The sequence below is a fragment of the Mustelus asterias genome, chromosome 23 (genome assembly GCF_964213995.1).
Source record: "Mustelus asterias chromosome 23, sMusAst1.hap1.1, whole genome shotgun sequence".
Lineage (NCBI taxonomy): Eukaryota > Metazoa > Chordata > Chondrichthyes > Carcharhiniformes > Triakidae > Mustelus > Mustelus asterias.
This window is the reverse complement of record NC_135823.1, coordinates 25,314,622-25,342,501: the sequence shown is the minus strand read 5'-3', so window position 1 is coordinate 25,342,501 and position 27,880 is coordinate 25,314,622. Positions and strand designations below refer to the sequence as shown.

The 27,880-nt window shown below is 42.5% G+C and overlaps 1 protein-coding gene across 1 annotated transcript in view; it reads left to right on the top strand.

Annotated features, from left to right (window-relative positions):
* wipi2 (WD repeat domain, phosphoinositide interacting 2) overlaps window positions 1-27,618 on the top strand; it is a 66,574-nt gene extending 38,956 nt beyond the window's left edge. Inside the window, exons 5-12 of the mRNA XM_078240148.1 lie at window positions 279-376; window positions 13,043-13,135; window positions 17,063-17,133; window positions 20,096-20,203; window positions 20,832-20,996; window positions 21,520-21,627; window positions 25,153-25,283; window positions 26,738-27,618. Coding sequence (XP_078096274.1) covers window positions 279-376; window positions 13,043-13,135; window positions 17,063-17,133; window positions 20,096-20,203; window positions 20,832-20,996; window positions 21,520-21,627; window positions 25,153-25,283; window positions 26,738-26,856 — 893 coding nt within the window. The 3' untranslated portion in view covers window positions 26,857-27,618. The remainder of the gene's footprint in view (window positions 1-278; window positions 377-13,042; window positions 13,136-17,062; window positions 17,134-20,095; window positions 20,204-20,831; window positions 20,997-21,519; window positions 21,628-25,152; window positions 25,284-26,737) is intronic.
* The last annotated feature ends 262 nt before the right edge of the window (window positions 27,619-27,880 follow it).

Genomic DNA, 27,880 nt, shown 5'->3' with positions numbered 1-27,880 from the left:
GCACTGTCTTATGACTTTGAACTCTTTTATTGCTGGATTTTGAAGGAGTTTGCTGAGGGCAGTGACCTAATTGAGCAAGGTGAGAACAGAAGTATCTTTGTGTTCTCAAGGTTTTTACAGTTTTGGATAGATTATAAATTGCGCTGCATTGTTTTATTCTGGAATTCTCATTAGTTAGCTTAAGTGCAGAAATATGATGTCCTCCCACTCCCCCACACTGCAATGTATATTTAATCCTGAAGTATTTATGAAATTCAAGACAATTTTGTTATTTTCAGGGCTATGTGCACTTTCCATTAATAATGATAATTGCTACCTTGCTTATCCTGGAAGTGCAACAATCGGGGAGGTACAGGTGTTCGATACTATCAATCTGGTAAGAAGTTACATATTTATGAATCTAACTTGTGCAGTATTATTTGATACAAGGATTAAATAACATAGTTTCAGCATACACACATTAAATTTATTTGTAATGTAAACATAATGGTTCATTTATCATCTAATATTGCTGCTTTGCAAATTACTTGGCTGTGTTCTCAGCTTGAACTTCATCACCAGTGAAATCAATTTTAATCTGGCACAACAAATTAAACACTTATGTAGGGGTGTTTAAAGAAGATGTTGAAGTTTTTTTGGCATTTAAAAAAAAGTTAATGCACGATGGAGGATTGAGGAATAGAATTTCATGTGGCATATATTTGATGGCTGAAAGCTCTGCTGCTACGGTGGAGTGAAGGGAATGGGCGATATTATACAGCAGACGAAAGTCTGCAGAGCAAAGGATGCAAGATGGCTTGTAGGGCTGGAAGAGGTTGCTTGCATAATGTGGAATTAAGGCCAGAGACGAAGTTAAAAATGAGAACACTGATTTTGAAATTAATCTATTGGGAATTGGGAAGCCAACAAAGATATGGGGGATGGCATTGGTGTAGGATGATAAGCAGGATAAAGGAGTTGTTGTTTTTTGGGCAGAATTCGGAAAGCTGGTAAACGAGATTGTGTAGGTGAATGTTGAGTTGAAGGTTTTGTCATTGAGCTTCTTGCCAACAGTTGAAGTTAAAATGGGTGATCTGGATCTCAGCTTAAGCTGGAAGCTCAGCTCAGGATCATATAGAACATTGAGTTTCTGCTTGATTAAGTTTAGCCTGTGGTAACTGCAGGGAAGGGGATTGGAACTGAGGCTAGGCGGTCTGTTTCCAGTGACAACGGCATGTCTTTGCTCTTGCTGTTGAGCTTGAGAATTTGAAGGGCTGGGGTGGTTCGCCTGGAAGGGGGGACAATTGGGCAGGAAGGTGATGATGGTGATTGGGAGTGATTGAGTTTGTGATTCTAGGGTGTGGCTGGCAATCAGTTCTAATATGGGCTTGGGAAGAGCAGTCCCAATCCTCCTGCCTCTGCATTCATATAACAGCAGTCCTTTTATGGAATCCAGCCCCACACCTAATTTTCCTAAATGAAGCATTGGTTACCAACTGCCTCTAGGCAAACCAGTATCACAGTGACTCAAACAGGTGCTAACCCTACTATTGCCTTTTTCGGTCATGGGCCCATGATACCTTTTTTGATGTCTGCAACATGATGAGTGGCACACTGAGTTTATAATGAGCACGCATTTCCTGCCCATTGTATTTATAGCATAGACTCTTTAGTCCTGCAAAATTGGCACAGTGTCATCAAATTTCTAGGCCTGTTTTTTTTACCGGACTGCAGCATCAGTTCTCTATTTGTTTTGTGTCTGATAGTATGTTTGAGACACTGTATTAAAACTCTGGGGAAAGTGTGTGATAATAAATAATAATTAGTTTTTAAATTACAAAAGCTTGCTGCTGGAAATTATTTAAATTGGGACAAATTCCTCTGAGGGAAAGGTCACATTAACCTCGCACATGAAAGCACTTTTATCACAGACAAGAATAAACACAAACTACGTCCATGACACACAAGAATGATTATTCAGTTAATGTTTCAAGGAATCTGTAACCTTATTCCATTTTACTCTTTTTTTTTGCCCAAATTGACTTTGTTGTGGCTCTTTCATTTATGAAGACATTACTCTCAGTGACTTGAATGTTCAATTCTCCTTTATATGAGAGTTAGGTATCCAGAGTCTTTGCCCCTTTCCTCATTGACAGCCCAGACACCTAAAATAGTTACACTCATCACAAAACAGTGGGATTGAATGCCACTGTTGATTGATTTACCAGTAAGAAGTCTCACAACACCAGGTTAAAGTCCAACAGGTTTATTTGGCAGCACAAGCTTTCGGAGTCTTGGGCTCCTCCTTCAGTAGCGCTGCTTATGACAGTGCTAGAGAAGCCATCACCCTCCTAGGAGTGCAAACTGTGCTGTCGGTTGCTTACAGTGTAGCCCACATTGTGCACCATCTTGAGAAGAACACTTGAGCTGTGCACCTTCTGCAAGCACCAGAAGTGCTTGGTGATATGATGTCACCTAGCCCTACCTGCTGATGTGGAACCTATTTTCCAAATTTGAACTACGTGTAGACACATTAAACAAAATTGTATATCAATCGCTGAAGATCAAGTATTCAGTTGCAAAATGGGCCCAGAGGTACTAGATGTTTAAAGTGCCAGGCACCCAACTTGTGAGCAAGACATCCTGCTATTGTGGAATGTCATGAAGTATTCTGAAGTTTTTCTGGAGATGTTTGGCTAGATTTCTGAATTTGACACAGCGGCATGGTGGCACAGTCCTCACAGTGCCAGGGACCCGGGTTCAGTTCCTGGCTTGGGTCACTGTCTGTGTGGAGTTCTCCCTATGTCTGCATGGATTTCCTCCGGGTGCTTTGGTTTCCTCCCACAGTCCAGATGGATTGGCCATGCTAAATTGCCCCTTAGTGTCAGGGGGATAGTATGTTTGAGACACTATTAAAACTCTGGGGAAAGTGTGTGATAATAAATAATAATTAGTTTTAAAATTATAAAAGCTTGCTGCTGGAAATTATTTAAATTGGGACAAATTCCTCTGAGGGAAAGGTCATTGTTCTTCTGCAGCGAGGCAAGGAGGAGCGATTTGTTGCAGGAGTGCTAGGGTGAGAAATTGACCTTTTAAATTACATTTTTGCGGGCTTTATTTTTTAAAGTTTCAAACTGTAAACCGGATAGGCTGCAGGATGTTCTGGGAAGGGTTTTTTGGAGTGTTTTTTTTTTTAGCGTGCGGGAGGTTTAAAAGCAGGCCGCAGTATTCAGCGGGCAGCGTTGTAGCGTGCAGCGGAGTGAGCAGGAAGCAGAGTGAGAGCTGAAGGGCTTTGGCTCAACGGGCTTCGCCGAGAACAGGCAGAATCGAGAGTAGGTTTTTTTTTCCCCCAGAAAGTTTATTCTTGTTTTCCCCCAGAGTAAAAAAAAATGCCAGGCAAGATGTTGGAATGCTCTTCTTGCAGGATGTGGGAGATCAGGGAGACCTCCAGTATCCCTGACGACAACACCTGCAAAAGATGCATCCAGCTGCTAGCAAAGCGTGTTAGGGAACTGGAGCAGGAGCTTGATGACCTCCATCTAATTTGGGAGAATCAGGAGTTTATAGACAGTAGCTTTAGGGAGGTAGTTACACCTAAGCAGCAGAGCACAGGAAATTGGGTTACTGTAAGGAGAGGAAATGGAAATGTGAAAGGACAGGTGGAGCAGGGTTCCCCTGTGGCCAAACCCCTCCACAACAGGTATACTGAATTGGATACTGTGGTGGGAGATGCTTTACCTGGGACAAGCTGCGACAGCCGGAACTCGTGATACTGAGTCTGGTTCTACAGAGCGAAAGGGTGGGAGAAAGAAGAGGAGAGCAGTAGTGATAGGGGACTCAATGGTCAGAGGTACGGACAGGAGGTTCTGTGGTCGGGACAGAGACTCCCGCATGGTTTGTTGCCTCCCGGGTGCCAAGGTCAGGGATGTCTCTGATCGCATGCACAGCGTTCTAAAGTGGGAAGGTGATCAGCCAGATGTCGTGGTACACATCGGTCCAAATGATGTAGGTAGGAAGAGTGAGAAGGTCCTAACGAGTGAGCACAAAGAGCTTGGAACGAAGTTAAAAAGCAGGACCCCGAGGGTAGTAATCTCAGGATTGCTACCTGTCCCACGTGCCAGTGAGGGTAGGAGTAGGATATTTGGGCGGATGAACACGTGACTGAGGAACTGGTGTAGGGGGCAGAGTTTCCGATTCTTGGATCATTGGGACCTCTTCTGGGGCAGGTGGGACCTGTACAAGAGAGACGGGTTACACCTAAACTACAAGGGGACCAATATACTTGCAGGGAGGTTTGCTAGTGTTATTGGGGAGCGTTTAAACTAGATTTGCAGGGGAATGGGAACCAGAGTGCCGGAGCAGGGGTAAAAAGACAGGTTAGTTCAAACAAAATCACAAATGGAAGGGTTGAGTGTGGTGGAAATAACCTTTTGAGGTGCGTCTATTTCAATGTCAGGAGTATTGTGGGGAAGGCAGATGAGCTGAAGGCATGGATAGACACATGGAAATATGACATTATAGCCATTAGTGAAACTTGGCTACAGGAGGGGCAGGACTGGCAGCTCAATGTTCCAGGGTTCCAATGTTTCAGGCGGGATAGAGGCAGAGGGATAAAAGGTGGGGGGGTGACATTGTTGGTCAGGGAAAATGTTACAGCGGTACTCAGGCAGGATAGATTAGGGAGCTTGTCTACAGAGGCCCTATGGGTGGAGCTGAGAAACAGGAAAGGTATGACCATATTAATGGGGTTGTCTTATAGACCACCCAATAGTCAGCGAGAATTGGAGGAGCAAATCAGCAGAGAGAGAGCTGACAACTGCAAGAAACACAAAGTTGTGATAGTAGGGGATTTTAATTTTCCACATATAGATTGGGACTCGCATACTGTTAAAGGTTTAGACGGGGTCGAGTTTGTAAATGTGTTCAGGAGAATTTTCTACATCAGTATATGGAGGTGCCAACTAGAGAGGATGCGATATTGGATCTCCTATTGGGAAATGAGTTAGGGCAGGTGATGGATGTGAGTGTGAGGGAACACTTTGGATCCACTGATCATAATGCCATTAGTTTCAACCTGATCGTGGATAAGGATAGATCTGGTCCTCGGGTTGAAGTTCTGAACTGGAAAAAGGCCAAATTTGATGAAATGAGAAGGGATCTGGGAAGTGTGGATTGGCACAGGCTGTTCTCTGGTAAGGATGGAAATGGAAAGTGGGACGCCTTCAAAGGAGAAATTTTGAGAGTGCAGAGTTTGTATGTTCCTGTCAGGATTAAAGATGTGCGGGTTAGGTTGATTGGCCATGCTAAAATTGCCCCTTAGTGTCCTGGGATGCGTAGATTAGAGGGATTAGTGGGTAAAATATGTAGGGATATGCGGGTAGGGCCTGGGTGGGATTGTGGTCAGTGCATACTCGATGGGCCGAATGGCTTCTTTCTGTACTGTAGGGTTTCTATGATTTCTATGATTAAAGGCAAGGAACCTTGGTCCTCGAGGGAGATTGTAACACTGATTAAGAGGAAGAGAGTTGTATGAAATATACAGGCAGCAAGGAACCGATCCGATGCTCAAGGAGTATAAAAAGTGCAAGAAGCTACTTAAGAGGGAAATCAGGAGGGCTAAAAGAAGACATGAGGTTGCTTTGGCAGACAGAGTGAAGGAAAATCCAAAGAGCTTCTATAGGTATGTTAGGAGCAAAAGGATAGTGAGGGATAAAATTGGTTCTCTTGAAGACCAGACTGGTAGACTGTGTATGGAACCAAAAGAGATGGGGGAGATACTAAATGGTTTCTTTGCATCCGTATTTACTGAGGAAACGGGCATGGAGTCTACGGAAATAGGGCAAACAGGTAGGGAGGTCATGGAACCGTTACAGATTAAAGGGGAGGAGGTGCTTGCTGTCTTGAGGCAAATCAGAGTGGATAAATCCCCAGGACCGGACAGGGTATTCCCACGGACCTTGAGGGAAGCTAGTGTTGAACTTGCAGGGGCCCTGGCAGACATATTTAAAATGTCAGTATTCACGGGGGAGGTGCTGGATGATTGGAAGGTGGCTCATATTGTTCCGTTGTTTAAAAAAGGTTCCAAAAGAAATCCGGGAAATTATAGGCCAGTGAGTTTGACGTCGATGGTGGGCAAGTTATTGGAAGGTGTGATAAGGGATAGGATCTACAAATGTTTGGATAGGCAGAGACTTATTAGGGAGAGTCAACATGGCTTTGTGCGTGGTAGGTCATGTTTGACCAATCTATTGGAGTTTTTCGAGGAGGTTACCAGGAAAGTGGATGAAGGGAAGGCGGTGGATGTTGTCTACCTGGATTTCAGCAAGGCCTTTGACAAGGTCCTTCATGGGAGGTTAGTTAGGAAGATTCAGTTGCTGGGTATACATGGGAAGGTAGTAAATTGGATTAGACACTGGCTCAATGGAAGAACACAGTAAGAGTTTTAACAACAGGTTAAAGTCCAACAGGTTTATTTGGTAGCAAACGCCATTAGCTACTCTTACTGTGTTCACCCCAGTCCAACACCGGTATCTCCACGTCAATGGAAGAAGCCAGAGAGTGGTTGTGGAGGATTGCTTCTCTGAGTGGAGGCCTGTGACTAGTGGTGTGCCGCAGGGATCGGTGTTGGGTCCATTGTTGTTTGTCATCTATATCAATAATCTGGATGATAATGTGGTAAATTGGATCAGCAAATCTGCTGATGACACAAAGATTGGAGGTGTAGTGGACAGTGAGGAAGGTTTTCAAAGCTTGCAGAGAGATTTGGACCAACTAGAAAAATGGGCTAAAAAATGGCAAATGGAATTTAACGCAGACAAGTGTGAGATATTGCACTTCGGAAGGACAAACCAAAGTAGAATGTACAGGGTAAATGGTAGGACTCTGAAGAGTGCAGTTGAACAGAGGGATCTGGGAATACAGGTACAGAATTCCCTAAAAGTGACGTCACAGGTGGATAGGGTTGTAAAGAGTGCCTTTGGTACATTGGCCTTTATAAATCAGAGTATCGAGTATAAAAGTTGGAGTGTTATGTTAAGGTTATATAAGACATTGGTGAGGCCGAATTTAGAGTATTGTGTACAGTTTTGGTCACCTAGTTACAGGAAGGATGTAAATAAGGTTGAAAGAGTGCAGAGAAGGTTCACAAGGATGTTGCCGGGACTTAAGCTGAATTACAGAGAGAGATTGAATAGGTTGGGACTTTATTCCCTGGAGCGTAGAAGAATGAGGGGAGATTTGATAGAGGTGTATAAGATTTTGATGGATATAGATAGAGTGAATGCAAGCAGGCTTTTTCCGCTGAGGCTAGGGGAGAAAAAAACCAGAGGGCATGGGTTAAGGATGAAAGGAGAAAAGTTTAAAGGGAATATTAGGGGGGGCTTCTTCACGCAGAGAGTGGTGGGAGTGTGGAATGAGCTGCCGGATAAAGTGGTAAATGCGGGGTCACTTTTAACATTTAAGAGAAACTTGGATGGGTTCATGGATGAGAGGGGTGTGGAGGGATATGGTCCAAGTGCAGGTCAGTGGGACTAGGCAAAAAATGGTTCGGCACAGGCAAGAAGGGCCAAAAGGCCTGTTTCTGAGCTGTAATTTTCTATGTTTCTATGGGACTATCTAGGGCAAATGCATGGGGTTGGGGCCTGAGTGGGATTGTGGTCGGTGCAGATGGATGGGCTGAATGGACTCCTTATGCACTATAGGATTCTATGACATGGAGTGTAGCTCACTGACAGGGCTGTTGAGTAGGTGATCTGTCCACACACAAGCTGCTACAGGTATCTGAGCTGCAGCGTCTCTGTCAATTTTACACATGATGGAACAGGTAGGCTGTGAAGAGGATAAACTCTGTGCTACGCCCTATGCCAACTTGGAACTGGATTCTTTTATGCTCCTGGACCATTGCAGGAGGCTATCTGACACCAGCCAACATACCCTGCATCTTGGTGTGCATGCCCATCATTGTTCTCATGTATGCCAACCCATTGACCCCCTCATCTGAGCTCCTTTAGCAGAACTCACCCTCTTATGAACTGATACACCCTCCATTACCCCTGGCCAGGCTGCAGCCTACCTGTGCCTGGGATTCACTACATTCTGATTCCAATTCTATGCAAGCCTTTAGATTATGTGCAGTGCCCTTATTTGAGCATCAGAACAAGTGGCAGGACTTCATAATTGTTGTAAAGTTACTTTCTCCCCTCCTTCTGGGTCTGCTACTGCTGCACAGCAAGCAGCCTTTTGGTATTTGAAATCAGAAAATCAGAAGTTATGGTGAAGGAAGGGGATGAATTGGAAAGCAAGAGATCTATAGCTTGATCGTTATGTTTGAGGATGATGGTGAGCTGGGAGTTGAGATGGGGTATAAGGCAAGTACATGCTGTCACCCAGAATGCCCTCAGCAACACCAAATGCCATGGATTCTGTGACAGCTAGCCCATGATGTTGAGAACCATTTCTTCTGTAGGGCTCAGGAGATGCAGATGTTCTTGTTCCCTGTTGTTTCTGCTCTACTTCCTTCTATGCTATGGCAGTTTGTCCTGCAAGAGAGAGGGAAGAATATCTGTGATTGTGCAGCACTGTGTTTGGGTGATATGCCTGCCATAGCTGAAGAGCTAGAAACATGGAGGTGGTGAGAGTTGTGGAGATGATGACATGGGAAGATGTGTGAAGGTGAAATTTAATATTTAGATTTTAAGTGAGTCATGAATCCCGGGAAGTGCTGCTAAGTGAATGATGGGAGTGTAGTGTATTGGACAGTGAGAAGTTGGTGGAGTGGCAACAAGGAAATGTCTTGTGAAGATGCATTCACTGACCTTGTGAACCTGTGTCAGGTTATTAGGTTTCATCTGGCACTGCTGCCAGGCTCTGAGTTTCAGGTGCCAGGATGTGACCTCGTTAGTCACCTGTCTCCGAGCTCTTATGAGGCCCCTTGAGGGCCTCCTCCCCCACAGACCCAGGGTATCTCTCCTGTTGATCTCTCCTTCTAACGCTCCTGGACTGTGCGCATTAATGTTCCATTTTCCTTGTTTCAAATTTCAGCAACAGTATTCAGCATCTGCTTCTAGTCACCCAGTAATGTTTCCTTTAAGAAGGACAGACTGTCTTTAGAAATGGAAGACTAGCTGCACCACATGAAATGAGCAATTGCTGCTTGGCCTTTGGCAGTCATGATGTGGAGATGCCGGTGTTGGACTGGGGTAAACACAGTAAGAAGTCTAACAACACCAGGTTAAAGTCCAACAGGTTTATTTGGTAGCAAAAGCCACTAGCTTTCGGAACAGGCTGTTCCTTCGTCAGGTGGGTGGGAGTTCTGATCACAAACAGGGCACAAAGACACAAACTCAATTTACATGAATAATGATTGGAATGTGTGTCTTTACAGCTAATCAAGTCTCACAGACAATGTGAGTGGAGGGAGCATTGTTCCGCACACATGAAGACGGCCTCAACTGGGATATTGGGTTCATGTCACACTATCTGTAACCCCCACAACTTGCCTGGATGTGCAAAATCTCACTAGCTGTCCTGTCTGGAGACAATACACATCTCTTTAACCTGTGCTTAATGCTCCCTCCACTCACATTGTTTGTACCTTTAAGACTTGATTAGCTGTAAAGACTCACATTCTAATCATTATTCATGTAAATTGAGTTTGTGTCTTTGTGCCCTGTTTGTGATCAGAACTCCCACCCACCTGACGAAGGAACAGCCTGTTCCGAAAGCTAGTGGCTTTTACTACCAAATAAACCTGTTGGACTTTAGTCTGGTGGTGTTAGACTTCTTACTGTGTTTACGGCCTTTGGCAGAACAGCGAGGCAGCCAACAATCATGGAATTGAAGTGGCAGCAGCAATTTTGCATGCTGCCTGTTGTTACTGGCACCAGCCTTGGGAAGATTGCAGGTCGTGTGCCTGGTTCTCAAAAAAACAGCGCAACTCTATTTTAGTCCGCAGTATTTGGTCACGGTAATGTATTTAGGTTTGATAATACCAGGCAGAGTTTTCGTGCTGAGTTCCTTAAATAATGCTGTTTAATTTAAGAAAGTATATTTTTATTTTAAGATGCAGTAGCTGATTATAGACTCTGGTGACTGTGCTTTGATTTGTAAAGTGAGATTTGGCAGACAGGATTAAGGAGAATCCCAAGGCATTTTATTGATACATTAGGAACAAAAGGGTTGTCAGGGAAAAAAATCGGACCTCTCAGGGACAAAAGTGGGGAATTATGCTGAGAGCCCAAAGAAGTAGGGGAGATCCTAAATGAATACTTTGCGTCGGTATTCACAAAGGAGAGGGATGTGTTGACTGGGAGTGTCTCGGAGGGGAGTGTTGACCCGTTAGCGAAAATCTCCATTACAAGGGAGGAAGCGTTAGGTTTTTTAGGGAATATAAAGACTGACAAATCCCCATGGCCTGATGGAATCTATCCAAGGCTGCTCAGGGAGGCGAGAGATGAAATCGCTGGGCCTGTGACGCAAATCTTTGTCTTGTCACTGGACACAGGTGAGGTCCCAGAGGATTGGAGGATAGCTAATGTGGTCCCGTTATTTAAGAAGGGTAGGAAGGATAACCCGGGAAATTATAGGCCGGTGAGCTTGATGTCCGTGGTCAGGAAGTTGTTGGAGAGGATTCTTAGAGATAGGATGTATGCGTATTTAGAAAGGAATAAACTCATTAACAATAGTCAGCATGGCTTTGTGAGAGGGAGGTCATGCCTCACTAACCTGGTGGAGTTTTTTGAAGAAGTGACCAGAATGGTTGACGAGGGAAGGGCCGTGGATGTCGTCTATATGGACTTTAGTAAAGTGTTTGACAAAGTCCCTCATGGTAGGTTGATGCAAAAGGTTGGATCTCATGGGCTAAAGGGGGAGGTGGCTAGATGGGTGGAGAACTGGCTTGGTCACAGAAGACAGAGGGTGGTAGTGGAAGGGTCTTTTTCCGGCTGGATGCCTGTGACTAGTGGTGTTCCGCAGGGCCCTGTATTGGGACCTCTGCTGTTTGTGATTTATATAAACTATCTGGAAGAAGGTGTAACTGGGGTGATCAGTAAATTTGCAGACGACACGAAAATGGCCGGACTTGCAGATAGTGAGGAACATTGTCAGAGGCTACAGAAGGATATAGATAGGCTGGAAATTTGGGTAAAGAAATGGCAGATGGAGTTCAATCCAGATAAATGCAAAGTGATGCATTTTGGTAGAACTAACGTAGGGGGGAGCTATACGATAAATGGCAGAACCACAAAGGGTGTCGATACGCAGAGGGACCTGGGTGTGCAAGTCCACAGATCCTTGAAGGTGACGTCACAGGTGGAGAAGGTAGTGAATAAGGCATATGGCATGCTTGCCTTTATAGGACTGGGCATAGAGTATAAAAGTTGGGGTCTGATGTTGCAGTTGTATAGAACGTTGGTTCGGCCGCATTTGAAATACTGTGCCCAGTTCTGGTCGCCACACTACCAGAAGGACGTGGATGCTTTAGAGAGAGTGCAGAGGAGGTTTACCAGGATGTTGCCTGGTATGGAAGGGCTTAGTTATGAGGAGAGATTGGGTAAACTGGGGTTGTTCTCACTGGAAAGAAGGAGGATGAGGGGTGACCTAATAGAGGTGTATAAAATTATGAAAGGCATAGATAGGGTGAACGGTGGGAAGCTTTTTCCCAGGTCAGTGGTGACGTTCACGAGGGGTCAGAGGTTCAAGGTGAGGGGGGAGAGGTTTAACACAGATATCAGAAGGACGTATTTTACACAGAGGGTGGTGGGGGCCTGGAATGCGCTGCCGGGCAAGGTGGTGGAGGCGGACACACTGGGAACGTTTAAGACTTATCTAGATAGCCACATGAACGGAGTGGGAATGGAGGGATACAAAAGAATGGTCTAGTTTGGACCAGGGAGCGGCGCGGGCTTGGAGGGCCGAAGGGCCTGTTCCTGTGCTGTATTATTCTTTGTCCTTTGTGAGTATAACCTATTAACATAGAAACAGGAGTGTAGGCTATTCAGTCCTCAAAGCCATTCATTGAAATCCTGCTGAAGTGATGTTAGTGCGTATAATAACCATGCTAGTAAAGGTAGATTTCTGGGACTCTCTTGCCCATTTATCAGCTAGTGTGAGTTACAAGGCTGAAAATACCCCTGTATTTGTCCTGTATACTCAGCTGTTTGAGAGTCTTAGAATTGGTTCTTTTGGAGTTTGGTTTGTGAAAAAGCTGTATTTTAACTATACTGGACACCACGTTGGTTTAAAGCCTTGTCAGTTTGCTACTGAATCAAGGTTGAAATCAAACTCTGGGAGAATGAGCATGGAAAGCATATATTCACTTTCTCCTCTCTGGTTACTAATAATTCTGAATTGGAGTTTTCAATTTCATTTCTTTTGGGTATCAGTCTCTAGCAAAGCCAAGTTCTCCAGAGTGAATATCACAATTGGTGCATGAAAATATAACCATTAATATATGGGACAATGATGCTCCTATCTAATATAACCATTTTCTATAAGTGAAAGACCCTGCTTTAGTCCAATTGATCCCTGTGTATATTGTCACTATGTATAGAAACAAAACAACTCATTTGAGTTATTTGGATTTTGTATGTGCTGTCATAGCATGCATGCAATTTGAGATGAGTAGGAGTTGAGTTGCAGTCCAACTGCACAACCCATGGCTTTGAATTACTTGTTAAAGCTTGATCCTGGCACTCGGTATTGTTTTACTTGCATTGCATAATTTTTACAAAACATTGTAATGGATATATTTTGGGATATGAAGCTTTCAGGTATCTGGCATACAATATTTTTCATGGCCATTGCATTCCAATAGCAATATGTTGAAGGCCTTCTCTAAGTAAATGCTTGTTATTAATCATATCATATATAATTGATTTTTTTAGCATGAGATTCTGAATTATTCACTCCCTTGCTCGTAAAGTCATGTTTGACCCTGAGCTGTCATTACTTAAAGTAATATGCACACAAGAGAAGGAGGATTGATTTTGTTTCAACCTTCTTTGTGTTCAGTAAGCATAATATTTACGTAAGGCAATTTTTCATTCACTTTTCTTTTGTTTTAAAGAGAGCTGCTAATATGATCCCAGCTCATGACAGTCCACTTGCTGCTCTGGCATTTGATGCAAGTGGTACGAAACTGGCGACAGCCTCTGAAAAGGTGAGTTTTAACAAGAACAATATTTTCACAACATATGGAGATGCAAAAAGGAGGTAACTTTTTGATGGGTTAAACAAGGCATACGTGGGACTGGCCCAGTATTATTGGCCTATCAATGTACTTTCCACCCCATTGAAAAATGCCATGCTTGTGTCAGCTTCACTAAGACCAAGAATATAATTGTTGTGTATTTGGAGATATGACACTTGGAAGCACTGGGTTAAAAACAAAAGGAGTCTTTACTGTGGTGTGTGATCTCTTCCATGGCTGTTGCTTCTCTCTCTCTTTGCTGCTCTATATCTTATGACATCACTTTCGTTTGCACACATTACTTCAGAAGGGCTCCACAATGAGCCAATAGGAACAAATTAATCTAAACGTCCCCAAAACAAGTTCAACATGAACAAAAGTCAATGAGTCAGTCACTATTAATAAGTCAGATGGTCTAGAGGTTGTCACACTCAGAATGATTGATGGTGAACTCTGGTATCTTTTTCATCTTCACATTGATGTGAAGCTCTGGTGTCTTCATCTCCCATTGATGTCATCAGTGGTTGGTTTAACCAATGTTGACATAGGAACTAGAGGTTGTCTCTGCTTCTGAACCAAGATGAGGTATTGACTTCCTCAACAAAGTCTGGTGGTGCCGGGGTTGTAGGAAAGTCTCGACTAGATAAATCTGAACCTGAATTTCCAACAGGTTCCACTCTTACTGGATCTGTTTTTCCAGCGAGCACTGGTCTGCATGTCTCCTCCAGATATATCATCTCTGGTCTGGACAGTGTAAGAGACAGGTTCAGTCTGTGCAAGGAATGTTGCAGAAACCCATTTCCCCCCCCCCCCCCCCCCACTAGAGTAGTTCTGAGCCAACATTCTTTGTCCTTGGTAGAGAATTCTGTTCCACTTTGCCTTCCCACTGTTCCATTTGTGCTTGTTACTGTATCACGCAATCTCCATAGTTTTTGGAGGTTTTCAAAGATCAAATGCGGAACGCAGCTGCCTTTTTATCATGGATAAGGCAGGAGAGGTCTTGGTCGTGGAATGTGTGGTATTCCGGGAGACCAGCAAGAATTTGTAAGGCGTTTGATAAGCGAACCTTGTTCCTTGGTTGCCGTCAGTGTGTTTCAGGGTTTGAACAAAGCATTCTCCAAATCCATTAGTATCAGGTTGATACGGTGCAGAAGTAATGTGTTAAATACCATTTGTTGGAAATTCTTAAATTTCTGCAAGACAAATTGAGGTTCGTTGTCGCTTACCAGCTGTTCAGGAAATTGAAAGACTAAATACTTCTCCTAACTTCTCAGTATTCTCCTCAGATGAGGTAGATGTCATCACAGTGACCTCTGGCCATTTGGTGTGAGCATCAGCCGTTTCGAAGAACATGTGTCCTTTGAAAGTTCCTGAAAAATCCACATGGTGCCAATCCTTTTCAGGCCATTGCCATGGATGCAGCAGTGTGCTAAGGGTGGCAGGTAGCCGTAGCTTCTCCCCTCCGGGGAAATATTGGACGGCGAAGGGTACTCTGTCCATGTCCCATGTTTGTCAAAGCTACAGCATCTCCTCCGGAGCCTTCAACATGTCATTTGATGAAGACGAACATCTCGCCAAGGCCTTCCCTGGAGCGGAGAAGCTACGACATCTCCTCCGGAGCCTTCAACATGTCATTGATGAAGACGAACATCTCGCCAAGGCCATCCCCACACCCCCACTTCTTGCCTTCAAACAACCTCAAACAGACCATTGTCCACAGCAAACTACCCAGCCTTCAGGAGTACAGTGACCACGACACCACACAACCCTGCCACAGCAACCTCTGCAAGACGTGCCGGATCATCGACACAGATGCCATAATCTCACGTGAGAACACCAGGTACACGGTACATACTCTTGCAACTTGGCCAACGTTGTCTACCTGATACGCTGCAGGAAAGGATGTCCCGAGGCATGGTACATTGGGGAAACCATGCAGACACTACGACAATGGATGAATGAACACCACTCGACAATCACCAGGCAAGACTGTTCTCTTCCTGTTGGGGAGCACTTCAGCGATCACGGGCATTCGGCCTCTGATCTTCGCATAAGCGTTCTCCAAGGCGGCCTTCATGACACATGACAGCGCAGAGTCGCTGAGCAGAAACTGATGGCCAAGTTCCGCACACATGAGGACGGCCTCAACCGGGATCTTGGGTTCATGTCCCACTATCTGTAACCCCCACAGCTTGTCTGGATTTGCAGAATCTCACTGGGGACAATACACATCTCTTTAACCTGTGCTTAATGCTCCCTCCATTCACATTGTTTAACCTTTAAGACTTGATTTTCTGTAAAGACTGCATTCCAATCATCATTCTGTAAATTGAGTTTGTGTTTTTGTATGCCCTGTTTGTGAGCATTTCTCCACTCCATCTGACGAAGGGGCAGCGCTCCGAAAGCTAGTGGCATTTGCTATCAAATAAACCTGTTGGACTTTAACCTGGTGTTGTTAAACTTCTTACTGTGTTTACCCCAGTCCAACGCCGGTATCTCCACATCCTTTATTCCCCACAACTTCGACATGTCTTTACACCAACATTCAGCAACAGAATGCCCTGGCTTTGCACACCAATAACATGTACAAGCTCTTAGGGTGTCGATTCAGTGGACATTTTGAGTGCTTAAGTACACAAGCTCAATTGTTGGGCTTCCTTTGGAGCCAGCTCCATAGAAACAGCATTTTCAAAGGTTTTCTGCAGAGTGAGATTGCTCTCAGTTAACAGGTTTTTTTGTGTTGCTTTACTGCGTAGACCTCAAACAAATCTGTCACGAATCATACCATTAAGCACATCTCCAAATTCTCAATATTCAGCAAGTCTTTTAAACACTGCCACAAATTGTGCAATTGACTCCCCCTCCTCTTTGCTTTCTTTTATGGAATGTAAAGCGTTGTGCAATCACCAAGGGTTTAGGCGCAAAATATGCTTGCAAAATAACCACAATTTGCTTGTATGTTTTAGTGCCTGGTTTATCAGGTTGCATTGGACTTGCTGAGCAGATGAAAAGTCTCCCCACCCCATCATTCTCAGGAAAGTACACACCATAGTATCTTCAGCTATTCTGTTTGCCTGCACAAAACAGTCAAAACGCTGGGTAAAAGAGCTTCACCATTCCATGTTTTTTTGTCAAAAACTCCCAACAATGCCAAAAACTTCTGCCTTTTTTACTTATGTATGTGTACTTCACAATCATGCTTCTAGCAGCTACCTTGTTTTTCTTTACACACAAGGTACTAATTTGAGCTTCAGCATGTCTCTTGTCAGTTTTAAAATTTGTTTGCAGAGTATCTTTTACTCACATCCACACCAGCCCTTTAATTCTCCAGCATGCACGTGTGAAAAGTTTTCTTTTTCCAACTTCTCGCTAAAACTTCTTTGGCTCAGTAAGCACACGTCCATAGCCCTCATCGTCAGTTTATGTTATGTATTTAGAGGCATGACACTTGGAAGCACTGGGTTAAAAAGGAAAGCAGCTTTTATTATGGTGTGTGATCACTTCCATGGCTGCTGCTTCTCTCTTTGCTTCCTGCACTACATCTTGTGACATCACTTGCGTTTGCATACATTGCTACAGGTCTCTACAATGAGCCAAAAGGAACAAATACATAACAATGATGGTTGAATATCCATTCGTTTTCACTCTGGTGTAATGCACAGCTGCATTAGGCTGCTATTAAACCATTTTATATTTAGGTTGTTGATAAAGTCTACGCTCTATGTAAGTGAAGACATTTGAGTTAATCTTATAAACAACTCTAGAGTTTTCTTTTAGTAAATATATTTATATACTGCTGAACAATCATTTCCTTATTTAGTCAGCTTTGCTTAGTATAACTTTTGCTTTCATGTTTCTTTTGCTGATTTTGGTTTTGTTTTTGGCTTGTGTCTGTAGGGAACAGTAATCCGAGTGTTCTCCATTCCAGAGGGACAGAAACTCTTTGAATTCCGAAGGGGGGTTAAGAGGTAAGAAAATTGGGCACGGTTAAACTTGATGGCTATCTATACATTATTAACAATAATATGGTAAACAGTAGCCACTGTGGTTTTAGATTAATATAATCCAGTTTGTCAAACCTGCTAGACGTCTCAGAAAATAACAACCAAGTCAACTGTGAGAAATATAAACAACGTGAGAATATAACAAATAGGAGCAGAAGTAGGCCATTCAAGCCTGTTTCACTATACAATAAGATCATGGCTGATTTTCTACCTCAACTCCATAATCCCACACTTTTTTGATATCCCTCAATTGCCCTTGTATCCAAAAATCTATCAAACTCTGTCTTGAATATAATCAACAACTTAGCGTCCACAATCTTCTGGAGTAGGAAATTCCAAGTCTCACAGCCCTCTGGGTGAAGAAATCTCTCCGCATCTCTGTCCTAAATGGTCAACCCTTCCTGTGACCCCCTAGTTCCAAACTGGGAAAACATCCTCTCAACATCCATCCATTCAGGCCTTTTCAGGATTTCAGAGGTTTCAACAAGATCACCTCTTGTTCTTCAAAAATCAAGGAAATATTAGCCTGGTCTGCTCGATCTCTACTCGATTTCTCCACATGGGGAGTTCCCTTTGTCTCAGCAATCAGTTTGGTGAACCCTTTGTCGCACTCTCTGTAAAGAAAGTACATGCTTCCTTTTTTGTGGAAACCAAAACTGTATCCCGGATGTGGTCTCACCAAGGTCCTACATAATTGAAGACTCCTTTGTTCTTACACCCCAGTCTCTTTGTAATAAAGTCTAACATACCATTTGATTTCTGAATTGTTCGCTGTATCTGCATGTTATCTTGCTGTGATTTGTGTACAAGGACACGGGTCCCTCCGCATGCTAACTTTTTCTAGTCTCACCAATAATCTGCTTTTCTGTTTTTCCTACCAAAATAGATAATTCCACGTTGAACTCCATTCTTCTCTCACTCACTAACCTGTCTGTGTCCCTTTGCAGTCTTTCTGCATCCTCCTCTCAGCTTTCTTTCCCACCAAGCTTTTTATTGTTAGCAAACTTTGATACATTGTACTCGATCCCCTCATCTAAATTGTTGATCTAGATTGTAAGTAGCTGATGTTCAAGTACACATCTTTGTGGCACCCCGCTAGTTTAGAGCCTGGCAACCCAAAAAGGACCTATTTTCCATCTCTTCAACAATCCTCAATCCCTGCTAATATCAATCCAGTCCTCCAATTCCATGAGCCCTAGTTTTGTGTAATAGTCTCTTGAGTGCTACCTTATCTAATGCTTTTTGAAAATGAAAATGCAAATGCACTAAACCAACTGGTTCTTCTTTATCTACACCCATCAAAATTCAAACAGATTTGTCAAACACTGTTTCTCTTTGATCAATATTATGATGTCTAAGTGTCCTGATATCGTGTTCCTAATAATAGATTCTGACTCTTTCTCTACAACTGATGTCAGGATAACTGGCCTATAGCTCCCTGTTTTCTCTGCATCCTTTCTTAAATAGCGAGTAATGTTTGCTACTCTGCAATTCACAGGGCCCATACGTAGAGAATTCTGCAAGTCAAAACAATGCATCCACTATCTCACTAGCTACCTTTTTAAAGCTCTGGATGTAGTCCTTTAAGTCCACGTAAATTGGCTATTGTATTCCCATTAATTTTTCCAATACTATTCATTTATTAATAATTTATTTTAAATTCCTTATTCTCATTAAACCTTTGGGTGGTTCACTATTTCCAGTGTATATTTTTTCCAGTCTTCTACAGTAACTTCCAAAAGACATTTGACTCAAAATCAGCTGCAAATTAAGCTGAAATCTGGAGGGATTCTTGATAAATGGTGTAACTGGTTAATAGAGTTGCTGAAGAAAGAAATCTGGTTGCTTGTAAAAGGGATAATATTGGGTTGGGTGGAGGAAGTTGTGAGCTTGTTGCTCTGAGTTTAGGGCCCCTACTGTTTCTATTTGAAACCAATAACTTGGAATCCGAAACCAAATGCAATGTAAAATTTGCAGATGATACAAAATTAGAAGAGGGAAGAACAAATTGGCAGTCTCTGAGTGGAGTAAAACAAGTAGGTGGGAAAGACAATGATAGAAATTTAATGTTAGCAATGTGTAAAATATTGTACATAAGGAAAATGGGGTGATGTCGATGAATAGTACTGAAATTACTAAGGAAGAAAGGTCAATGAGCCTTAAATTATTGCTGCAGATTCCCAAATCATACAGAGCAGCCAATAGAACAATGAACTGAATGACAGGTGCAGCTCAGTACAAGTCAGAAAAGGTTGTGATTAAATCACATAGTGCTCTGGTCTCACATCTTGAGTATTTTCCAGTTCTGGGCCGGAATTTTCTGGCCCTCCGTTGTGGGAATTGTAGTGGGCGCAACAGGAAATTTGGCGGACTATTTAAAGGTTTGTTGACCTAGGACATGAATTTCCAGTTTTGGGACATGTGCAGCTGGAAAATGCCGCCACTGGTCATTGAGGCCCAGAGACAGTCGGGTGCTGGAGGCAGGAAGTTAAGAGACACACGACTAATCTCCAGTGTGAGGATGAGCTATGAGAAAATACTGAGCTTTTTGGCTTAAAAGGAAACTTGTAATGTGGACGAAGGTACTTGAGATACTGTAATAAAACTAATGGAAAAAGTCAATCTGAATGTTATCTTAAGTTAAATTGAGGCAATAAGGCAAGGCAGCGCAGGTTCAAACTCGTTAAAATTATATTTAAGATTGCTATTCGAGTCTGCATTAGGGTCACTCAAAGTTAACTAACACATGGGAACTGGTCTCTAGTTCTGTTTTCTCTCCATCCTTTCCAGAACAATGTTCCAGAAAGATTTTCTGATATTTTAGCAGAAATGTAGCATAGAAAGAAGATTGTTGACATTAATTTCTAGCCTTCAGTTTGATAAGCTGGTTCTCGTTTCCTCACTGACTTTCTTTCTTGGTATTTAGGTGTGTGAGTATTTGTTCACTAGCATTCAGTATGGATGGAATGTTCCTGTCTGCATCCAGTAACACAGAGACAGTACATATCTTCAAACTGGAGACACAAAAAGAAAAGTAAGTAAATACTGAAATGTCAATAATTTACTGGCAAGCCTCACATGTGAAACATTCTCAGTGAAGCACCATCAGAACAAGACAGTATTATGTTTGTGATGCCACTAAATTCAAACACTTCCCAGAATATGCTATGCAATTTGCAGTTTATCATTATTTAAAATATCCAGCTGTGGGTAATAGTCTTTCTCCCTCACCCTAGCCACCTACCCCCTCCCACGCATCACGGACAGACGCTTCCCATGTGATAATTTTGAACACTTAAGTATTCATTTTAACTGTAAGATGTACGTACATAATCAGACTTCCCTACTTGTAAAGAGAGAAAATCAGGAGGCTTGTCACCAATTGTGGAGCAGGCTTGTAAGGCGGGATGTTTTTGTGTTCCATTGTTGTTCTACACTTCCCAGCAGCTGTCTCAGAAATGGCTCTGGGAGCAGTTTACCTCTTTACCCATGCAGCCAATAAATTTGGGAGGGAATATATATATATATTTTTTAAAAGTGACGTAGGATTTGAAACAAAATCTTTATTCAGCAACGCTGCCTCTGAAAATGTGGGCCTCGGGGGAGATGGGATGAGGAGGGAGAACTGGTTGCAGCGTGTTTCTGAATGCCTCTCGTTTTAGACCACAGGAAGAGCCAACCACATGGACTGGTTACTTTGGGAAGGTACTCATGGCTTCCACAAGTTATCTGCCTTCCCAGGTCACTGAGATGTTCAACCAGGGCAGGGCATTCGCAACAGTCCGACTGCCATTCTCGGGGCACAGAAATATCTGTGCATTGGCAACGTAAGTATAATATTTTGCTAAACATTAGATACCAAGCAGCAAGGATTAAAGAAGCCAATCTTGGAATTTATTATAAAAATAAATGCACAGATCTTTATGGACTGTCAATCGGAGCATTTCATTCTTTGAATTATTGGTGGTATAAACCAATTGGGTAGACAGCAAGTTGTGATTGTTCAATGTTACAGTCTGATGGAGAAGTTGCCACTCTTGGTACAATGTTTATTGCTTGTTGGTCTGGGACAGTGAAACAATTTTTTAAAAATGAAGCCAATAGAGCAGCATAAATCAGAGAACTAAAGGAAGATGAACTGCAAAGAAATCTAAAAAAAAATGATACATTTAGAAGGAATTGGAGAAGTCAGGAACTGAAAAAAAGCAATCAGAAGATAAGTAAGGAAAGATGAGATGCATTTTATTTGAACAAGCAGTTGAAGTTGTTATTCATTCTTTTCTTCACTTCAAGTAAGAGAAATAAAACAATGGCTCCCCTGCTTTCTGAAATGTGGCTCTGTTGTTCTAGAATTCAGAAGATTCCTCGGCTACTGGTAGCAGCGGCGGATGGTTATCTCTACATGTATAACTTGGACCCACAAGAAGGGGGCGAGTGTACACTAATGAAACAGCACAAGTAAGCAACATGACACTGGCGTGCTGGAAGTACGTTCCAGAAGTAGCTGCATGAAATGATTATTTGGAACTCTTCGCTGTAAGATGAAGCCGGTTCGTCCAGATTTTGTCAGTAATGCTGTTGAAACTGTCAACGTTAGCTGTCATTTCTCCATTGAAACTGATAGCAACTTCTGGAGTGCATACATGTGCAGAATAACAAGCAGCTGCTGTCAGTGATTCTATGCTTCTCCAGAGGGTAAGCTGTTGAGGCGCATCCTCCACCACCCCAGACTGGAATCAATTTGAAATTTAAGAATTGACAAGAACTTTCATTCTTGCACTGTTCAAGTCACTGTAAAAATCCTTGAAAGGGGTGCAATTTGTTAGGTGAGGTGTAACTGAGGTTTTAATTGCATACAAACTTCATAATTACTGTTTAACACCCTAATTTGGCCTGAAAAGCTTTCCTTAAATATTTGTTGAATATCAAAATTCCTCATTATAATTTTGAAAAATTGCATTTTAATTTTTTGGTACTTTTAATTATATTGATAGTTTAGCTTTTATTTAAATCTGATCTTTGTTTTGCTATCTTGACATTTACATAAAAATTGAAGTACAGGATGCTATTTTTTGGGATAAGATGCTTTTAACTCTGGGTTTGCTGTCTGCGATAATTAGTCTGATTGGTTACTTCTCCTGCCTGATGGCATTCCAAATGCCTGGAAATTTCCTTCGCACGAGATTTAAGCTGATGTTCATAGAATCCCTGCAGTGCAGAAGTAGGCCATCCGACCCATTGAGTCTGCATCAAACACAATCCCATCCAGGTCCTATTCCCGTAAAGCCACGTATTTACCCTGGTAATCCCCCTGATACTAGGGTCAATTTAGCATGGTCAGTCAACCTAATCCGCACATCTTTGGACTGTGGGAGGAAACAGCAGTACTTGGAGGAAACCCACGCAGACATGGGGAGAATGTGCAAACTCCACACAGTCACCCGAGGCCAGAATTGAACCCATGAGCCTGACGCTGTGAGGCAGCAGTGCTAACCACTGTGCCACTGGTCCGCCCTGTATTATGTTGGGAAAGGGGAAAGTCTGCTTTGCCACTAACCACGAAATCCAGTATTTTCAACATGTTTTTGTTTGATTGACTGAGAAATAGAAGAACGTGGAAAGCCCAAATCTGAGGCAAAAACAAAGTCTACCTTTGGAAAAAATCATGCATTGTAACCGCATTACAGATTCTGTAAACAAAAAAAAATTGAACAAAAATGTCACACTGTTGTAACACCTAGACCATCTTCCATGGAATGACGGCACTCAGAGACCAATGGAACCAGAAAATATGTTGAAGTTGAACTTTCATTGTTCAGCAGTGTTAGGCTACCAATCAGAAACCCCAAGATGTAATATGAAACCAGATTAGACCCCCAAGAGCTTTTCTATTTTGGCATTAGTATGTGTATAAGATGTTTCACTCCAGTGTGATTCTATTGACACACCAGGAAGCTTTTATCAAAACCAACTTTATTGAACAATTTATTACTTTATTAACTATAACAAATGAATCAACTTAACATTAACATTTGAACAGTGCTTAAACAGGACAAGATATACAATTCTTAACTACTAACCTATCCCCATGAGTTCCAACTCAAGTAACATTCCTCTTATAGACTTAAACTCCTCCAAAATAAGTTAGCAAAAACACAGGCTTGCGTGCTTGCACTTGTTAACAGTCCTTGAGCTTTTTAAACAATCTGGAAAGAGAGAGACAAAAACTCATCTTCTGATCGCCCCTGACAGCAACCTCCAGAGAGAAAGAGACAGAAAGACACCCCTTGCCTCTTTCAGAACCAGGCAGTAACTGACTGTTTAAAAATAGAAGAGAAACTGTGCATCTTCCCTGCAAGCTTATTTCCTTTCATTAGCACATGACTCTGCCTCTGTCAATGAACTTAATCAAAACTCCACTCTGACCCCAAGAGAAATGTATTAACTCTGTTTAAAGAAACACACCATTAGCTAAAATCATTCATTATCCTGCATTCTCAACATTTGAGCTGCCTGTTGCCCAGACAAATGGGCACCATGTAAAACAGCTGAAATTTAAACATACCCCTTACAAGAAATATGCTGTAAATACATTTCTAAACGGCACAGTATCATCACAAGGAAGATCAAGCTGTATTTTTGCATCTGGCAAATAGTGCCTATTCCAACTGACTCACCGCATGTAATGTGAATATAAAATAACTATAAGGATTACAGAATTGGCACTGAGACAGAAATTTTTAAAAAAATAATCAGTTGTACATGATTGAGAGACTTGGACAATCTTCTTAATCCCATTGATTTGATGTAATCTGTTTGGATCTGAATGCTCTGCTTCATCTTATATGCAATGATGTGGAGATGCCAGTGTTGGACTGGGGTAGGCACAGTAAGAAGTCTCTCAACACCAGGTTAAAGTCCAACAGGTTTATTTGGTATCACGAGCTTTCGGAGCCTTCAACATGTCATTGATGAAGCCGAACATCTCACCAAGGCCATCCCCACACCCCCACTTCTTGCCTTCAAACAACCGCACAACCTCAAACAGACCATTGTCCGCAGCAAACTACCCAGCCTTCAGGAGAACAGTGACCACAACACCACACAACCCTGCCACAGCAACCGCTACAAGATGTGCCGGATCATCGACACGGATGCCATCATCTCACATGCGAACACCATCTACCAGGTACATGGTACATACTCTTGCAACTCGGCCAACGTTGTCTACCTGATACGCTGCAGGAAAGGATGTCCCGTGGCATGGTACATTGGGGAGACCATGCAGACGCTGCGACAACGGATGAATGAACACCGCTCGACAATCACCAGGCAAGACTGTTCTCTTCCTGTTGGGGAGCACTTCAGCGGTCGCACGCATTCGGCCTCTGATATTCGGGTAAACGTTCTCCAAGGCGGCCTTCACGACACACGACAGCGCAGAGTCACTGAGCAGAGACTGATGGCCAAGTTCCGCACACATGAGGACGGCCTCAACCGGGATCTTGGGTTCATGTCACACTATCTGTAACCCCCACAACTTGCCTGGACTTGCAAAATCTCACTGGCTGTCCTGTCTGGAGACAATACACATCTCTTTAACCTGTGCTTAATGCTCTCTCCACTCACATTGTCTGTACCTTTAAGACTTGATTAGCTGTAAAGACTCGCATTCCAATCATTCTGTAAATTGAGTTTGTGTCTTTTTATCCCCTGTTTGTGAGCAGAACTCCCACTCACCTGACGAAGGAGCAGCGCTCCGAAAGCTAGTGGCGTTTGCTACCAAATAAACCTGTTGGACTTTATCCTGGTGTTGTTAGACTCCTTACTGTGTTTACCCCAGTCCAACGCCGGCATCTCCACATCATTTCCTTTCAATCCAGTGATTCCGATTAATACTGGTACCTTTCTAAAACAATGAAGGTGAATTGACTTCACATTATGTTCTTTAAAAAAACTTGATTTCTGTGTTGTCTCTTGCAGGCTAGACGGTAGTGTGGAGCCAGCCAATGAGATTCTGGAGCCCTCACCGCACGATCGGTCATTAGTGTCACAGACATATAGTTCACCTGCTGCCAAAGTTACTTATACCCCTTCGTCGCCAACACGACATGGTAAGGAGCTGCAGTGGTCTGAAGCAATCATATTTACCCAATTTCTGATGCGTGGGTGCATTTAAGGGAAAGTTAGGTTAGTACGTATGGGAGAAAGGGATAGAATAATATGGTGATAATCAAGTGTAAACACTGGAATAGACCAGCTGGGCCAAATGTCTTATTTCCGTATTGTAAGTTCTGTCATTCTGTGAGTCGTTTCAAAGGCATCATTTAATTGGAGGTGCATTCTTAGTCGATGCAAATTGTATTCAGAATATTAATCACTAGGGTAACAGATTAGAGCAAATAAAATGGAACAGAAGATTGAAAGAGAGTGAGGATGTATTTATTGTATTATTCTGGTGAATATGGAATCTACATTAACTGTCCTTTGATTTATTTGTGCATTAATGTTCAGTTGTTTAGAAATTTAACTCAGCCAAAGTAACTTTCATCATAATTGCTCTGACATTTCAGAGCACATTAATGGTGACTAGCGAAGGCATGGCTGTAAGTAATTTAATTGTGATTTTGATCTTGAGAATTTGACTTTAGCTGGGGTGTATTACACTGTAGTGAATGTTTTTTTAGACTTCAACTTGAAACATTTTAAGACCTTGGTATCTATGATTTTTATTGTTTGCATTATACTTTGCATTCATTTTGACCAGACTTGCTCAATTCCACATTAGTCTGTTGTTTTGAATCATCATTGGTTCCATTGAATTTAGTAATGCAGCTTGTTAGTTAGGTGAGGAATCCTTGTGCTGAATGCATAATCCTGGTGCATATCAAATTCACAGGTAAATGGAAATCGCTTTCAGTTTATTGGAACATCACTGCAGAAGCTCTGTGATGTTAACTACATTCTCGTTAGAGGATAGTTTTTTTGTTACGGAAAGCATGTGGAATAGCAAAAGACTGAGCAATTCCTTCAATAGATCGTGCATAACCCAGTTTATCTTAAATCTACTCAAACCGTGTACTCTCCTGATGGATTTCTGCAGGTGTCATCCTGTACCCTTGATAATGAGGAGCAAGCATCCAAAATATTAGATCTATGCTCCAGGCTATTCATTAGCTAATGTAAACTAGCCAGTTGTGTGGAAGATCCAAATTTATGGGTGCTGCCACTTTGTTGTAACAGTGGACTCATGGATCACTGCGATACATTTAACTGCTAGTGTCTTCATTTGAAGTTTGTCCACTCTCTCAATTGTTAAGGTTCAGTAACTCTTCTCATGCGGTAATGATGATGTGCACTTAAACATAACAGGTGGAACTTTGCAATGCTCCATGCTGTCAGCAACACTCTGCACACAGTGTGCAGCCAGCTGGGAAAATCAGGAGAATTTTGCCTACATTTGCCCTCCCATTGATGTTTGCTGATGGTGTGGGGCCTCAGAGTTCTGCCCAGCTTGCTTCCTGTGGTAAAATGCAATGACCGCAACTTGTGCTTTTATATCATGCAGCCTACCCGGAGGACCAAGGAGCAGTGGGCGGAGTTGAAGCAGATGATGATTTGAATATTGGCACAATGCGATTGGACGAGGACAATGAGAATCCTCCCCTGATTCTTAAGAGCGAGTGACCTTTGACTTGTGAACTGGCACATGTTGGCGGAGAACACTTGCAATTGACTGTATTGTGATGCTGCTACAGACTTCTATCGTTGCAGGACAGAAAGTGAAGAGAAATATGAAAGGAAAATTTTAAAGAAATAAAATTGTAGCTGTAGCTTAATTCTATAATATTGGATAAAAAATATAGGTTTTTTTTCCCCAGTGGCTTTTAATTCCTGTAAAGAATTAGAGTAAGTATGTATTTTTTCCCCTTTCTGGCCAAAAACAGCTGCCTGATGCAGCCCTGGAGCCTTTTAGCTTTGCATGTATACATGTGCCAAGAGTTGAGTTTAGAAGCCACTATAATATTGCCAGTCTAGCTATTTTCCTATTGACTTCATCTCTAGTTATGTCACCCAAGTGAAACGATAGCGAGACCTTTTGTTCCTCCATCCAGGGAAATAGGTTTCTAAAGAGTGGTAAGGTAGCAACCCCACCCAGTCCAATTTTAAAACATTCGTTCTAGCCTCTTGTATTTAGAATTTCTTGAAAGTTTGTTGAGCTGCTGAAATCAAACTCGATATTGTGAAGTTGTGGTCCTTCAAATTTCAATATTTTGAGGGAGGGGAGGAAATTGAAGACTTTTTTTTAAAAAACTTGCTCCAAATAAGGATGGCTCATTGAGTGTGACACTAAGAATGATTCTTAACTTAATCCTAGGGGTTTAAATATTGAGTGAATATTTGTCATTTACTCTCAAAATAAAAGCTGGTATCCCACATGTTTTTGAATCTTGTGAGTGCGACGGTTTCTTTCCCAGGGAAGTGATATTTAGGACACTACTACTTTCCTGATTCCTTTGCCAGCATGGCTCCAATTGCTTGAACTCTATCAGATGGGGTGGGGTTGCTACTTTGAGCCTAAGATTGTAGAAAGGCTCTGGCAAACTGATGGTTTTTGAGTTTGTGTTTATTGTCTAAATGGCTAAACTTCAGCAAACCAGCACTGAAATCCACTTGTGCCTTCTGATGGGCAGTGTGTTTCAGAAATTCT